General features: G+C 39.7%; 1 protein-coding gene across 5 annotated transcripts in view; it reads right to left on the bottom strand.

Moving 5' to 3' along the window:
• The window catches only part of atf7ip (activating transcription factor 7 interacting protein), a 30,909-nt gene extending 16,126 nt beyond the window's left edge, over nt 1-14,783 (bottom strand). The window contains exon 1 of one of the 5 annotated variants that reach the window (XM_077525572.1): nt 14,205-14,783. Coding sequence is in view for 1 of the 5 variants with exons in the window: in XM_077525570.1 (XP_077381696.1) it covers nt 10,416-10,484 (69 nt within the window). In the remaining 4 variants the exon portion in view is untranslated. Of the gene's footprint in view, nt 1-781; nt 892-3,933; nt 3,957-10,396; nt 10,549-14,204 lie in introns of those variants that run through there. The other 4 variants (XM_077525570.1, XM_077525574.1, XM_077525577.1 and 1 more) reach the window with 4 other exon arrangements.
• Nucleotides 14,784-16,490: the final 1,707 nt, after the last annotated feature.

Below are 16,490 nucleotides of genomic sequence, written 5' to 3'. Positions count from 1 at the left end.
ACGTGGATGCTATAGAGCAGACAGAACTGCATAATCTATTGTCTGATTATCTTTCCAATGCAGTGCAGAGGTTCTCAAGAACAACTCTAACCAACTGCACGGATGCACACTAATCACAAGAATGTGTTTTATTTGTTTAGTCTGTCACATGGTACTGGTAATGTCCCTACAATTATTTAAAAACACTATAACGCTATGCTGAAGCCCTAACGTTATGGCTCAGTTGGTTAGCATAGCACAACAAATGAAATAGCATAGGAAATGGCCTTGATTGTAACTTAAAAATGAAGACAACCATGGATTACTACTAAAATCAAACACGATATGGACGTAAATACTTAATGTCAGAATTTAGGATAAAATGCGCTTTAGAAAAAAAAAAGAAGGTCTCTTTATGAGGAAATGTGATCAAAGCCTTTGATGACTGTGGGGGAAGGGATTGGTTGTGTCATTTTACAGCTCTGCAAGAAAACAGAAGGAAGGAGGAGGAGCTCTTCAGGACTAGTCCATCTTGCTCTAAATCAGGGTGCATCTGCGTTAGGGTGTGTGGCCTGATTCATCTTCTATTTTGTGCAATGTAACCTAAGAGTTATATTTTGTGCAATGTAAGTTATGTAACCTAAGATTTAAGACAATCATGAACTACAACTAAAATCAAAGACGATATGTATGTAAATATTTAATGTCGGAAATTAGGGTAAAATGTGCTTTATATATCAGGAAACGTGACCAAGGCCTTTGGTTACTGTGGGGGAAGGGATTGGCTGTGTCGTTTACAGACCTGCAGGAAAACAGAAGGAAGGAGGAGGAGCTCTTCGGGACTAGTCCATCTTGCCCTTAATCAGGGTGCATCCTGCGTTAGGATGTGTGGCCTGATCTACCTTCTAATTTGTGCTAAAGCTGAAAGAACTGTCTGTCTAATTTATGAACCTATATGTAGAAATTTGACTTCTAAATATACTAAGTTTATACAATATACTACTTTTGTTTACACAAAATATAAATAATCTTTGGATATACTTCTGTACATATCTGATGTTTATAGCATGCTAGGGTATAACAGTGGTTGTCAAAATGTGCTGTAGCTAGCAACGCAGACAGACAGAATGGGAGTAACTGCACACGCAGTTGCCCAGCAACACCCCTCCCCCAACTCTAGCACGGACTAGTACGCCGTATGGAAAACTACAGCCAGTACGGACAAAACCATTTGGAAAGAGGGCAGGGTGTAGGGGAGAAATGGCTTTTGTTGACGGAAAAACTAAATGAAGGTCAAAGACCAAACCAGATTACACATCAAGTTTATATGTGGATTAAGTTTCTACAGCCCCCCCCCCCAAAAAAAAACTAACACTTGAAAAGCTGTTCTCTCATTTTCTGTGGTAACCCCCGAGAGGCCGAGACTGTTTTAGTGGTTTCTGTTCGTCCCAGAGAAGACCAGTTGCCGACGTTTACAGTAGAATGTATATAGATATATAAATAATACAGATGTACGTAGGCCTATATGGATAGATTTTCCCCCACAGTACACATAAAACACGACCAAAAGAGAGATAAAAGGCAAAGGGGAGGAGCCTACTTCAGACCATACCATTATTTATTTTTTTAAATTTGGATTTTTAAAGCCATTAAATCTGCTCTCTACCCACTAAAGAACAAATTGTTGAAATTAAAAACAAACAACAAACAAACAAATACACTTAAGAAATTATATTCAGAGGCACAGCACAGACTGCTCCAAAACGAGCTCAACCCATGTGCAGCAGCAAGCCTGCTCCTCCACCGTACACAATTGCGCCCCCCTCCCCCATACCTGCCCCCTTCCTTTTCTCATATGGACTGAACCATTGAAATGGTGGTGGTGAAATTGCATGCAACTTGTTTCAAAACGCAAAATAAAAAAATATTCACAGATTTAAAAAAAAAAAAATTCATAATACCATTAATAGTGCCCAAATTCGGTTATAGTAAAATCTATTTTATGGGTACATTAAGACATATTTGCTTACGACACATGTACAAAAAGAAGCCGAACAAGCACTTCATGGATAAACAAGAAGGATTACCATAAAGGTTGGCATTAAAAATATATATATATATTTTGTCAAATCGTAACAACATCAGAACATGAAAAATTCATGTAGCATGTTAGCCTTGCAGCGTATGAAAGTAGAGCGCAGTCGGAAATACTACAAAGCCTCCATCTGCCCCCTCGCTACCAGAGCAGACAGAGCAGTTACTGAACCAATCGAAGACAGGGGTAGTCACTTTCAAAACAATGGTTAAAGGGAACCAATGCTTAATTTGACTTGAAACACAATAAATATTCTCTTTTAAACTTTGCTTTGTTGTTCACAAAACAGGTTTAATTTGTGATTTGATTTTTTTTTTTTTCTAATAACATGAGACATAGTTTTTTAAATATATGAAGTACAGTATAACATTGAGTGTGGAATATGATATTCATTTGAACACCAGCCAATCTTCTTTAAAAAGCCCTGTTAACAAGAAATAAACAAGCTGCATGTCCGTTCTTTGCCCATCCCCCACCCTGTGATAGTGCAGAAACACAAAATGGCCACCAGTTCTTCTGCGAGCAGCATGCTCTGCTGAGACATGAGCGGATCCTTGAACAGGCTCCGCCTACCAGCCAGGAAAAAAAAAAAAAAAACAACAAGGAAAATCTATCAATAGAAAACTGCATTCTCATGTACGGCACTGCATGGAAAAGATGAATAAACTCTTGTAAACATAAAATGAAATTGTATTTCCCTTATTAATGTTGTTGCTCAGAGACCATGTTATGTGATCACTGTTAACTATTTAACTATAAGTGAAGCGTGCAGAAAAACATTAGGTTTCAAAGTTTGGTTTTCAAAAAATCTGTATTAACTATATTTTGTACGTCCAGTAATTTCAAAGGCAAGTCAGTGAGAGCTCAGTGTCTGCATTCCAATAATACTGCGCACGGTGCATATGGTTCCCCTCCCCCCGCCCTCACTGTGCTCATCTGGATTCAGTGAAACTCAAAATGGCCACCAGATCTGCTGGTGTACTGATCCTGCTACCTCGAGCACATCTTGTGTTACAGCATTTATTTATTTTTTCATAGTTCTCACAAAGATACTTAATATCCAATGACAACGATATCGAGTGATGATGAATAAGAAGTAAATTCCGCACATCGACAATAGCGTTTGTAAAGAAAACTGTGCTCTCTTTCTCCTCCCGGTTGGCTGGCATGGTTTTTAAATGTTATCCGATAAATATAAAACTAAGTAGAGACTATGCAGCAACAACTGATAAAATCTTAAGTAGAACAACTGACATGTATGTCTACAATTTGCGTCTTTCTCACACCTGATCACATGAAAACTGTAGGCACTTAACTGTAAATATGAATTCTGATGTTTGTACAGAATTCAGTTGCTAAATTGTACAACAAAAAGATGAATACACAGTTAAGTGTGCTCAGGTGGACAATAAAACTGAAATATCAAATGAAAGACAAAACAAAAAAACAAACAAACAAAAAAACAGCACAAATAACCGGAAAATTTGCAATCCAAAAGCACCGCCTCCTAGCCTGCCAAACGGGAGAACGCATAATTTGCTCTTCATTTTTCACAGACTGAGTAGAAGGAAAAAAGGGAAGAAAAGGTGGGGGAGGGTAGAAGCGTCAGTTTTCACTCAGCGCATGTTGAGTATTCTTTAGCGTTATGCTACCGCACAAGTTTTTATGGGTGCAAATAAAAAAAAATGCATGTTGGTCTATAATGCAAGAGAATAAACAAAACCAACACTTTGCCAAATTAGTGTAACCAAGCTCTTCCAAGAGGTGATGGGGAAAAAAATGAAGATTTTCAGTTAATACATGTTGCGGTGGTGTTGTTAAATGTTTCATAACATAAAGAGCAGCTTTAAAATCACTACCTTTAAAAGTTTTACGGTTGGACTGTAGCTAGCACCAAACAGTCGGGTCTGAATTCAAGAGGCAGACACAGAGCGGCAACACCCCTCCCCCACACCAGCAGTCTGCCTGCTCCAGTTGGAAGTTTTTACAGCACAGCCCGGACTAAACCATTGTAGCAGAAAGGGGGTTTCAACACACACCCCTAGAGCAAGGACACGTTCAGCTAAAGCAAGTCCGTTTGAGCTTTGCGTATTTTAGTTCACTATGTATATTTCCCTTAGATTGCCTATGAGAGAGAGACCATGTCGTTTAGTTGTTAGCGCGTATGTAGCGCTATAAATGTGGCCCAGCTCTTCATTTTTTATATAATCAAAGTGAAATATTACATTATTTTATAGGGCAGAATCCATCAATTTCGTGTTAAGAGCTTATTATCTTCCTTATATCGTCATGAGCAGAGAGCACGCTATCTTCCAACATTCCACGATCTTTAGGACTTAGAACACTATAATCACCGGTACTCATGCGGGCGACACACTTCCCCTCCCCCACTCCCTGCTTCCCCTTTAATCGATTGCAGTCAACACAACGTTCCAAAATGGCTCCTACTGCTCTATGTAGTTACTGCAGGAAAGCTCCTACACCTAGATCCTCAGATTTCACCTAATATTGTCTCTGGGTGTGTGTGTGTGTGTGTGTGTGTGTGGTTTTTTTGTTTTTTGTTTTTTTGTTTTTTTAGTAAGGTTTGCTGTGAACGCTGAAATTTAATCTTTACTGGACAGAATTTACTATAATTAACCATTTAAATTAGGTCCCAACTAAAGAGATGGCTACATTTTCGAAAATGTGATGTGTACGTTAAAACAAACAAAAAAAATACCTTTAACAGTGTTGCAAAAACTATTAGAACACCTACAGCGCCTTGAAAAAGTATTTGTCCTCTTGTCTTTTTTTTTTTTTTTTTTTTTTGCAGTTTCCCTACTTGAATATTTAAGTCCCCAAACAAAAGCAAATATCAGACAAAGGCCCCATCCACACGAAAGCTCGTTTCAATGTATCCGCACAAGTCTCTAACCGTCTGGGCAGTTCGGCCATACGGCGGAGTGGTTTCGGAGTTTAAAACCGAGTGGAAAGTAGGGATAGACCGATAATCGGCCGGGGCCGATTATCGGCGCCGATATTTGGCATTTTGACAAATATCGGCATCGGCCATGTTTTGAATCTGAAGGCCGATAAAGCTCACTGAGCAGGGGATACTTGGGAACGTAGCGAATTTGGGGTTTTCATCAGGATTTGTAAGATGTTCGCAGTCAGTTTTTATTTGTCGTAAACACATTTGGAACATATTTACACAATTTTTCACCGCAAAAATCTTTTTGAAACGTTTTTACGAACCCTAACAAAAACCCCAAATGAGCTACATTCACATGAATTTGTTACTCAGTGAGAAATTATATATAGTTTGAAAGAATTCCCCCCCCACTCCCCATTTTACTGCAAATGAATATCGGCTTGAAATATCGGTTATCGGCCAACTTGACTACAAATAATCTGTATCGGTATCGGCCTTGAAAAAACCATATCGGTCTATCACTAGTGGAAAGATTTCAAAACGCGCCCCGGACGTTACATTGTGGACACCATATGCGTGATACTCCTCCAATGATGATGTAATTCTCACGTAACTGTGCACGAACTGCCAGTCTGTCAACAACAATGGCGGATAGCCGTATCATCGTCGTTTTGTGCAACCTCCTTAGCTTGTTTATGCTTTTACAGCAAAATGTTTTGCATGATGTTGTTGTACTTGAATCACCCGGCATTGTCACCTCTCCTGTGTTCGTCTCACTGATCTGTATACATTACTGGATGGCTGATAGCCCATACATGCCCGCTCAAGCCGTTGAAGCGATAGGGCAGCCATCTTACTCCTCCCATTTCACGAGCAGACTGTTTAAAGGAACACGAGATTTATGAAAAACTAACCAGCTATTCTGTGAAATGGTTAATTTAAACTATTTCCTGAATAAACTGCCAATTTATGTTGAGCAATTATGATTTTATAGCACTTTTTATGAACAGTTTTGCGTTAAGTACTGTATCGGGCATTTTGGACAGTCACGTGATCATCGTGACGTATCGCGATCGTAAAATACACATGGAATGACATGGAATGGAAGATAGCAAAGACACTCACGAAAAATTATCGCATCCCACGGCGGACATCAAATGTGGAATTACGCCTTACAACAAAGAAGCACTTCTTCAAAAGCAGTACAGCCATGGAGGACACGTCAAAGATTTGTTTCCAACCGAAAGCAGGATAAAACTGGCAGATCCAGCCGCAAGCGAGTCGAAGTGGACGGTAAACATCCGGGTGACTTGTACTCGGCTAGGCTAAGCTACATGTCATGTGCGACGAACGATGTAGCCCACATTAGGCGCGGCCACCCCCCACTGCCCCACCCCCACACAGAATGACATGAGACCGGACGTGTTGAGGACTTTACTCTGAACAGAATTGGCGCAATATTTGTGGTCGAAGACGTCCTTTTCTTGCTCATTACGTCAGAAAATTCCCATTGAAATGAACGAAGACGGCTTCCGGTTACGCATGGGATACGTCATCACGATTACGTGACCAGGAACATGGCGTTCCCCACGGTACTAATTTGGATACTTAATCGGTTTAAAATAAAATTCAGGAAATAAGATGCCAGAGATATTTGCACTTTTATTCTTTGTACACAATGCCTAATACAATATTGGAAAACGATTAATAAATGTTCTATCGCTTTAAACTACTTTGAAAAACCCCTTTTCTTTTATCGCTCAGATGCTAGACCCCTGTTGTTTCTGCTAAGTACTGTCTCAAATGTTCTCTAATTTCGATACTGTAAATGTCTAGGATCGTATGACGAGAGACGTTTCGTGGGAGGAGTAATATGGCGGCCTGGCGGGTTCAAAACCGGCTATTCAGATCAGTGAATTGTCTCGCGGATTCTTCTTCTATGCTTTCCGTTAACTCCACCACTCCGCCACTCCAGACTTGGCATATATATTACAGCCGTTAAACGTCCTGAGCATCTTCTTTTGGACACTCGCATGTCTTGACACGTTTCTGACTGTCCAAGATGTGTTTGAGGAACGAAGGCGGCTTTGCTTCCGTGTGAACAGGGCCAAAGATGATCAAAGTTGTTATCAAATGTGGTTTTATAATTGTGATTTTTACTTATTAATGAAAAAAAAATACCCAAATCTACGTGGCCCTGTGTGGAAAAGTACCTAACCAAAAAACCTTTGTTTTGTTTGTTTGTTTGTTTGAAGCCATTCTGAAGTTGAGTTGCTGGTGTGTTTTGGATCATTGTCCTGCTGCAGAAACAAAGCACGCTTTAGCTTCAGGTCACGAACTGATGGCCAACTCATTCTCTTTGATGATTTTCAGGTAAAGAGCCGAATTCATGGTTCCATCAGTTTCAGCAAGTCATCCAGGTCCTGAAGGAGCAAGACGCCCAAAACATCACACTACCAACGTGCTTGACTGTTGGTATAATGTTTTTCTGAAGTACTGGTACATTTACGGTAGATGTAACAAGACACACTTCCAAAATGTTTAACATACATCCTGTCGGTCCTTAGACTATTGTTCCAAGTCATTCAGTTTTTTGTTTTGATTTTCTGCTAAATGTAGGGCAAGTCTTTTTCTTGTCCTTTTTGTTTTGCAGTTTTGTTCACCTTGGACCTCTGCCATGGATGCCCAATCTATTCCTTATTGTTGGGTCTTGAACACTGACCTTAACTGAAGCCAAGGAGGCCTGCAGTTCTTTGCATAGACTAGACTAGAGTGGCTCAAACTACTGGAGACAAGTTCCTTGTAACATTTTGGCTAATAAAGATCATGATTCTGATTCTGGTAAGATGTTTTCCTGGATTCCTTTATGACTTAATTTCCTTTATGACCTCCTGGATGAGTCGTCACTGTGATCTTGGGGTCATTTCTGTAGGCCGACCACTTATGGACGGTTCACCACTGTTCCACGTTTGCGCCATTTGTTGTTCGCTAGAGTCTAAGTTTTCGGAATGGCTATGGATGACTGATGGATGTCAATTATTTTATTGCTCATTGGTTCTTGAATTTCTTTGGACCACGGAATTTTGTTGCAGTTTCTTGAGATCTTTTGGCTGACTTCATTATGTCAAACAAGTTTTAATTAGGCGATGTCTTGATTGAACAGGTTTGGATGTAATCGTGCTTGGGTGTTTTCAGTGAACATGAACCCAGCTTTTCTAAAAATGTGATTAGCCACAGTTGATTTCGGATTTAAGAAGGGGGACTTGGTACTTTTCCCACACAGGGCTAGGTAGCTTTTAATATTTTTTTCCCCCTTAATAAATAACATCATAATTTAAAGACTACAATTTATATTTACTTGGTTATTACTTATTATTATTGGTTATTACTTGGTTATTATTACTTGGTTACTTGGTATTAGTCTGATATTTACATTTGATTAAAAATTCAAATTAAAAATTAAATTTTTAATAAGCATTTACTTTGCACTCTTTAAATTTAGGCTACAGATAGTGATGAAAACAGCAGCATACAACATCACCAAGCCACCACAACTTATGTTTAAGCTTGTGCTTTCAAGTGATGACAATTTTTCAACTAATTAATCGCAATATTTTCGATAATTAATCACAATTAATCGCCCTTTTCAACTACTATGTTCTACAAAGAATTCATGTAAAATCATCAAAGTATATTTTGATTCAAAGACTGTTTTCATTGCGTTCTTTGATCCTTGATGATCCTTGACAGTTGAATGCAACTGTTGAACAAAATGATCAAAACTGAGTCATCTTTACAGATATTTATATTATATTCTTCTCTTAAGACCTCGATACACCAATCTGACATCAGCCAAATGTGACCGATGCCTACCCCCTTTGGCGTCGACCTGCCGTTGGCACGTTCGTTGGAACAATGACGCATGGACACACCACAACAGACAGGCACCGACGGCAATTATTAAGTACCTTCTGCGCATGCAAGGGAACTAATTTTCCTCCTATAAAGTATAAAGCCAGCCAGCCATCTTTCATCTTTCACAGCTGTATCATATAGCACCGACGGGATGGTTGGACACCGGCCCTGGTTGAGGACTGGCAGGCAAGATGAGAACCCGAAAGACTCAACTGCATATATAAGCAACGTGTCGGCGGAAATACTCCCACACATGGTCAAGCGGAGCGCTTACTGAAGTTACACACGGTGCACACAAAAGGCGGACATCATTATTAGGCGCGTTCATTTTTGAGAAAATTTAAGACTTTTAGGTGTGCATTACGGACGTGAAAATATGATAATTTAACACACTAAAGATACTGTATAGTCCCCAATTTACCTTCATGCCAGTGGTTCTTGAAGGAATTACACCACGGTATTTTAAGCCCTTCCAACAGAATAACTATAGGCATGTAATGATTAAATCTTACCTTTGACACCATGGCAACATAATTTTTTTTAATGAAATATTAGGTATTTTGCTGGTTAGTTTCCTAACACGGAAGTAAAACGGCCATTTCAGTAAAACTCCACCTCTCAACCGTGTGCTTGACGCGCCCCCAATTACACCACACAAATTGACGCAAGCCAATTCTTCAATAAACCTTTGAAACAAAACGACTCCTTGCCGCAAGAAATTGCGGAGGAGGAGGGGAGGAGAGTGAAGAAGAGAGAAGAAAAGGAGGAGAAAAAAAATAATAAACCTGAGCTGGTTTAGAACCCGTGACTTGCTACATACAGGGTAAGCACACTAACCACTGTACTATACGTTCAGTTAGGTACAAGAGTGCAAAGGTTTTACACAAGTGTCAGCCAGTATGGGATTTTAAGACATCCAATTGTCATTGCACTTTGACATTGTAAATGTGAAAGATACATGATTGCTTGATAATGTTTAGTGATAAAGGCTACTTTTGTCACTATCCCATGGATAGTCTCAGATAAAGTGGGTGTGCGTTTAGTCCACAGAGGCGGTGTGCACTTTATGATGTCATAAAGTGAACAGCGCTCGTTTTCTCAGGTTGGGAGGGGCTGGTGCTTGGAGACCAGAATGACCTAGAATTTCTCATAGAGGAGCGAATGGAGGAAAGCACCACTGCTGTCATTTTTTTGGTGAGGAATTAGCATTTTAACATAGCTAAAAAGCTCCAAAAAGATTCATTTTCATGTTACTGTCTTTTTAAAATTAACCTGGGTTTGATCGAACTCCAGGGGTTCAGTGAGTCAGTCTCGGGGGTACGGTGAAGGGTACATGGGTGCACATAGCGACAAGTAAATAAACAAACAAACCCTGAAGCCTCAGTGAATGCAGCAGTTGCAACAAAGTCCTCCCTCCGCGCAAAGAGAAGCCGCTAGCAAGCGACAGCTACCTAGCATGAAGAAGGAGCTAGCGATCCCAGCCAGAAAGTGCTAACCTGACAGAGAGAGGTCTACCTGGGTTCCACTATATCCCACGGTACGAAAGTCTGCTGAGGAGGATTTGGGAGAATTCCTGGTTTGCATTTTTAACGTGGCTTCTTTCACAGCGGGACAACACAGCCTTGTTTACATTCACCGTGGATACCGCTAACCCAAAATGGCCGCCACGGCCCACAATACATCACGGTTCAAGAATAAGCTTGCAGGATTTGTGAGCAAACACACTGTGTTATTCTTTCCTAAAGTGTTTTTTCCACTTATTTTTAAATTGAACACAACTGCACTTGTAAAAACAAAGAAAACAAACTTCGTTTTGGGATTGAATTCACTCTATTACCATTCATTTTAATGAGAAACAAAAATTCACACACTGTATCAAGCAACAAATAAAAAAAAATAGCTTCCATTGTATACTGTTCTCGGTGTTTCTATGATGTGACATGGTTAAATTGGGTAAAGCCTGGGGGAAATGTGTTCTTGCCTGGGTTGAATTGGGCTGCTTTGTGAATTTGATATCACTCATAATTTCTATCAACCAAGTGATAATGGTGCAGAGTTGTTTTTGGATGGATATTACAATATTAATTTGTTGATTGGTTGCAGAATAACTCAAACAGGCAACTCACTCAGCCAAATTTTAATGACGTGCTATGCAATATGCTCAACTTGAATCAGCACAGCTTGATATGGGAACATTTTTTCTAGAATATAACAGTTTGTGGTACATATATGAATAGATCAGTTTGAGTCCGGCAAAGTCAGCATGCTATTACATTATTTTATTTGTGCATGCCATGTTTAAATATTATTATGCATCTAGTGTCTCCAACAACCGCTTATTAACAGAATATGCACAATATCACTTTTCATTGCTTACCTACACACTACAGGTGATACGTCACACTTGGTTTTCATTTTAGTTATTCGTTACATTTGCATGACCTTAAAACCATGGCATGTGCCGAACCATTATTACTGAACTCCATCTCAAGTACAGGGTTGAGCACAGTATGAGGTACGGAATCTACTCCAAAATCATCTTAATTCTATGCTGTTCCTGCGGCAGACATTTTGCCTCACTCATTTGTGTGTAACGTCAAATCGCTGGAGTGGCCATGTTCTGCAGCCACTGGAGCTACTCTTCGCCTGCCCCATTTTAAACAGACCAAATACGTTCTTCCCATAATCCCAGATAGAATAATATTAAACTAACGTGTTAACAGATGAATTCAGTACGTTTGTTTGAGCATATAAAATGAAATGGATTTGTGGTCGATTTTTGCACAATTTTGTATTATTATGATTATTATTATTAAAAATCTGACAAAACGGGCTTGTAATTTTATACGTCTCAAAAACTGTTTGTGAAGCCATAGAATCTGCAACTATTCAGGTGTCACATTTTGAGCTGCTATCTAGGTACACTTTTGAAATAAGATGAGAAATGATTAAAAAAATAAAAAAAAACGTTTTTCACAAGGTCCTTGGTTCTGGAAATCTGCTCCAGTGAAATACTGTACACTTATACTGTACAGTACAAATAAATCGGTTATGATGAATGGGTGTAAACCAGACATACTCTGATTAGTGCCCAATTAATCGTCCTTCAACAGTATGGCTGAGTTTTGCTCCATTATTTAAATAGAAAAAAACACAGCTGCTTACTCATCTATAAATATAAAAACCAGCACAGCGCTGGTTACTTATCTATAAATTACTAAATCTTGGTCAAATATATTGGATATATTTTTAAAGAGACATTCTGAAATGCTCATGTCAGCCCTGCCGCTGAAATTAAGCCACACCCACATTCAAGGCCAGTGTGGCGCATGGAAAATTACTGGCCTGTACCATTTCAATCCAAGAGAGGGGTTGAATGTAGAATGATTACAAGAATGCAGCAGCTGAAAAAAAATTCTGTTGCCAGAGGCCATAGGATGATGTTAAACCTAAACATAATGTAAAAGTATTAAAATGGCTTTTTCTTTCTTTTTTTTTTAATGAACCACAGAAAATGGATGAAGTTGTTATAATTAGTGTTAAAGTGAGTTTATTGTTTTATTGAATTAATGTTGTTTGTTACACTCACAAGCTCGACAACTTCTAAACAAACCTGTTCCCCTCAAACTCTCTTCTCTGCCGTCTGCTGGGCATGGAGCTCGCTTTCGCTCTAACGCATTCAGTTCAATCGAATGGTTTAAGCATCCGTATGCGAAACTCCCAGTACACATGGATCGACATTGAAGACAGAGAGTTATGTAGCAAGAAAATATGTTAAAATCATAAACTGTGAGATTCCTGGTATAGCAAGATCACAGACCAAAAAGCGGTGGTGAGCATAGCAATTCCAAAACATCTAAAAACATCAAATCAGACAATAGACACTGGTGTAATGTAATCCCCTATTCTACTCTCAGCCTCTAGGGGACGTATTTACAATACAGTGTTTTAATTCCTCAGTCCATTTCTGTTACGCAGTAAAGCAGTAATATAAAAAGATGGCAAAGCTGGCACAAAAAGCACTTAGGCCAGTTGATAAGGTTTTACACCTCTTTGCATTCCGCTATTCCTAATAATAATCATAAGATAACAACAAATCAGACAAAGTGATTAGGCCATTTCGGAACAGTTTGTAACCTGTCTCTGTATTCTAGAACTAATTTGAATGAAAATTGTAAATATTCTTGCCCTGCGGTTGGCTGGCAACCAGTCCAGGGTGTCCCCCGCCTACTGCCCAGCCAGCTGAGATAGGCGCCAGCACCCCCCGCGACCCTTGTGAGGAATAAGCGGTCAAGAAAATGGATGGATGGATGTAAATATTCTAACATGCCAATCAGTTGGTATGGTAACATAGCATCAAAATACTAGATGTGCTCTGATTTATCGGACACCGATCATGATTGGCCCATTTCCGTGAAGAAGTTCGTGATCGGCATATATCGTGGAACAATTTCATTGCCGATCACAAAAAGCGATCACCATCGATCACCAGCATCAATGATTAATCTATTATGAAATTGTTCATCAGTGAATAGTAATTAATATAGTGTACATCATACAGTGAGTAGCTCTAAAAAAGATGTATGGAATATTATCGGCCAATCTCACTCGTGCATGATCGGAATATGCGGCATAGAACTCTGATCGGAACACCACTACAAAATACATAAAGCACCGATGTCCCGAATTAGCTTAACAGTGTGACGTTGGAATCGTTAGGTTGAGAAATGTGGAAGGATTATTAAAAAATGTGAATATGAGAAAATTAATGTTAACTAGGCAATTTTACCATCATAAAATGTGAAATTGGGGAAAATATGGGGATTTTTGGAGTGTGAAAAATTATTCCAAAAGTCCTGAATTAACTGGACATGTTGATGCTGGAATGCTCTAACTTGGTTAAGAAATGTGCCAGTATTTGGAAAATGTGCAAAATGTTTAAATAAGTTTGAAAATTTGGCAAGTAACATGTCGATTTCTGTAAAAGATGGAGTGGTAAAAATACTTCCTAAGATTCCTAAATGACTTCAATATTTTTTAACATTGATACTGTTAGAATCGGTCGAGTAACATGCAAGTTTTACTGATACACAATTTCGAAAAGCAAGCGCTAACCAATCGCGTCTGGTTCAAAGTGCAAACTCTAAGACCCTATAATTGAAAGAAAACTATCCAAATATAGTAAAAGGTAAAAATATGTCTATATGAAGACCATATTGTGGCAGAAAGTGTCTATGAGCTGTAATAAAATGCGAAAAGTTTGTTGTCTTGCATGCTAGCTTTAGCCGCAGTACCATCACTCACCAACAGTGGCGTCGTCAAGCGATGTTCCCGCGATTTTTCCCGTGTCGCAAACGGTAAAAGAAGTCCGTCCGCTCCTTTGCTACACCTCGGGATGTTGTGCCAACGCTACTTTCTGCAAGTCCGCTGGCTCGGGAAGCGGGGGAGCCGGCTAAATGTGCCACAACGGCGACCAACAGTGGCGGTGGCGTTGTGCCTGGTTCGCTTTTGCGCTCGCGAACCGACTCCAGTCTTTTCTCAGTCGTCCGGTCTCCTGCAGTCGCTCCTCCTCTTTTCCAACGCACACAAAAACCGTCTGTGGAGCGGAGGCGGGAAGAGTGAACAGCTCGTGGTGGAGGAGAAGGAGGAGAAGTGGGAGGGGAGATGGCGGACTCTACCAACTCTCGAGTTCTAGTTGTCAGTTAGGTCTTGTCTTTAACGGTTTGTGGGTGAGAGCTCAGCCACAACACAGCTACGACCACAACAGGAAGGTAGGTATAAAAGTCCACACTAGACAAGCTCCCGGTGAGACTTAAGCAGAAACGGTGCTAAACAATAGGGTGAGGGCGAAAAGTGGAGGACCAGCCTGTCCTAGCACAGACGCTAACATGGCGGATTGAGGGGCCGGGCTTGATTGACCTGAGGGGAGGGATTACATTTCGGGGGAGGAGTCAGTTTGGGGGGAAAAAAACAACTCCAAACATTGTTCATGCAAAAACTGCATTGAACTGGAGTAGCACGGTACACTAGTGGTTGGCTCATTTGTCTCACAGTTCTGAAGCTCAGAGTTCAAATTTCACAGTGGCTTGCCACATCGTCTCATCGCAATTGTGGAAAACGTCAACGAAAACTCAGTACAACAGCACACAATCTGTGCCGTGCACACCATCAGGTCAGAATCAGTAATTAACTAAAAATATGACAAATCAAGTACTGTTACTCATAATGAGCCAACTGATGCAAATTTGAAATCTGAAAACGTTGCTGATATGCTTCAAAGTACCGGTGTAATTTGCCGAGGCGAGCTGAAAGTATTACTGCGCAGTTTTGTGGCGGGCCGAAGCCATTGAGGCATACTAAAAGGAATTAACTGAAATCCTTTATTTACATTAAAATGGGCTTTAACTGTCATATAATTGTCAAATACTCAATACAAAAAACAAAAACAAAAAACACTGGATAAGTCAGTCTGTCAAGAGGAGCTGACGGTAACTGCATGCACATGCATAGACCCATCGGTCCATACCGATTGACAAACTGCTTATTTCAAAAGTACATCGGTCACAACTAATTCTATAAACCATATGCAGACTAGATTGACATGGCAGCAAATAGACTAAAATCTGGTTAATTATCTAATCATTTTAAATTCATATATCACAAGTAACGTATCACCTGGTGCCACTTAGTTAAATTTGTTGTTTATCACAGGAGTTGAGGTGATGGTTCTAGATTAAAATCGTGTTGTATCCACTACCAACAACAAAAATATGACCTTCTACACGTTAAACGTGTCACAATCATAACTGTGGCATGACATGTCGTCTAGTTCCTCATTCTGCTGACCTCATGCAGCAAGCAGCCATTTTGTTGATGTGCCTGAAATGTGCAGTTCCTCAGGAAGCCACAAGAGGGGTAAGTCATGCTAATGTAGCAAAGCACGAAGACATTGTTTTCCTGCTCTTGTAGAACACAGGCTAAAAATCCCTTTGTGGTCAACTTGTTATCAGCTCCAAAAGCCACATGATGAAAAAGAAACAAGATGTAGTGTAGATATTGTGTCTGTTTCTCACACAATTGCACAGCACACTTAAGTCGATGAGGTGACAGTCCTTTCCTAACCTTTATGCCCAAAAATACTATGTAGTTCTTCACCACTGACTGTGAATTGATGCTAAATAGTGGAAGAAGCACGTATAAAAAAAATAAATAAAAAAAAAAGTAAAGATGATTGTGAAATGGCCTACCCATTACACACACAAAAATTAATTAGTGAACATGTTTCAGAATGAACTTTACATCTCTGAAATACCGCCCGAGACAGACCCGCTTACGGTCTTCACTTAAACCTTGTGTGATAGAGACTGTTGCTAACCGTCAAATTCTTCTGTCATTATGTTCGACACTTAAATAACAAGGAAACAAATGGCCTTGGTTTAGTGACATCTACTGGTTTTAAGTGGGAAATTCCCTCTTGCTTCTTGTGATTTCCCTTTTTTGCTGCAAGAAGGATTGATAATAGTCAAATTAAAGGTTACCATATTTTGCTGCCTGAAAGTCAAAAAAAGATGTTGGTTTTGATGAGGATCT

Source organism: Festucalex cinctus, chromosome 6, assembly GCF_051991245.1.
Source record: "Festucalex cinctus isolate MCC-2025b chromosome 6, RoL_Fcin_1.0, whole genome shotgun sequence".
Classification (NCBI taxonomy): Eukaryota; Metazoa; Chordata; class Actinopteri; order Syngnathiformes; family Syngnathidae; genus Festucalex; species Festucalex cinctus.
This window is presented reverse-complemented; position numbering and strand designations above follow the sequence as displayed.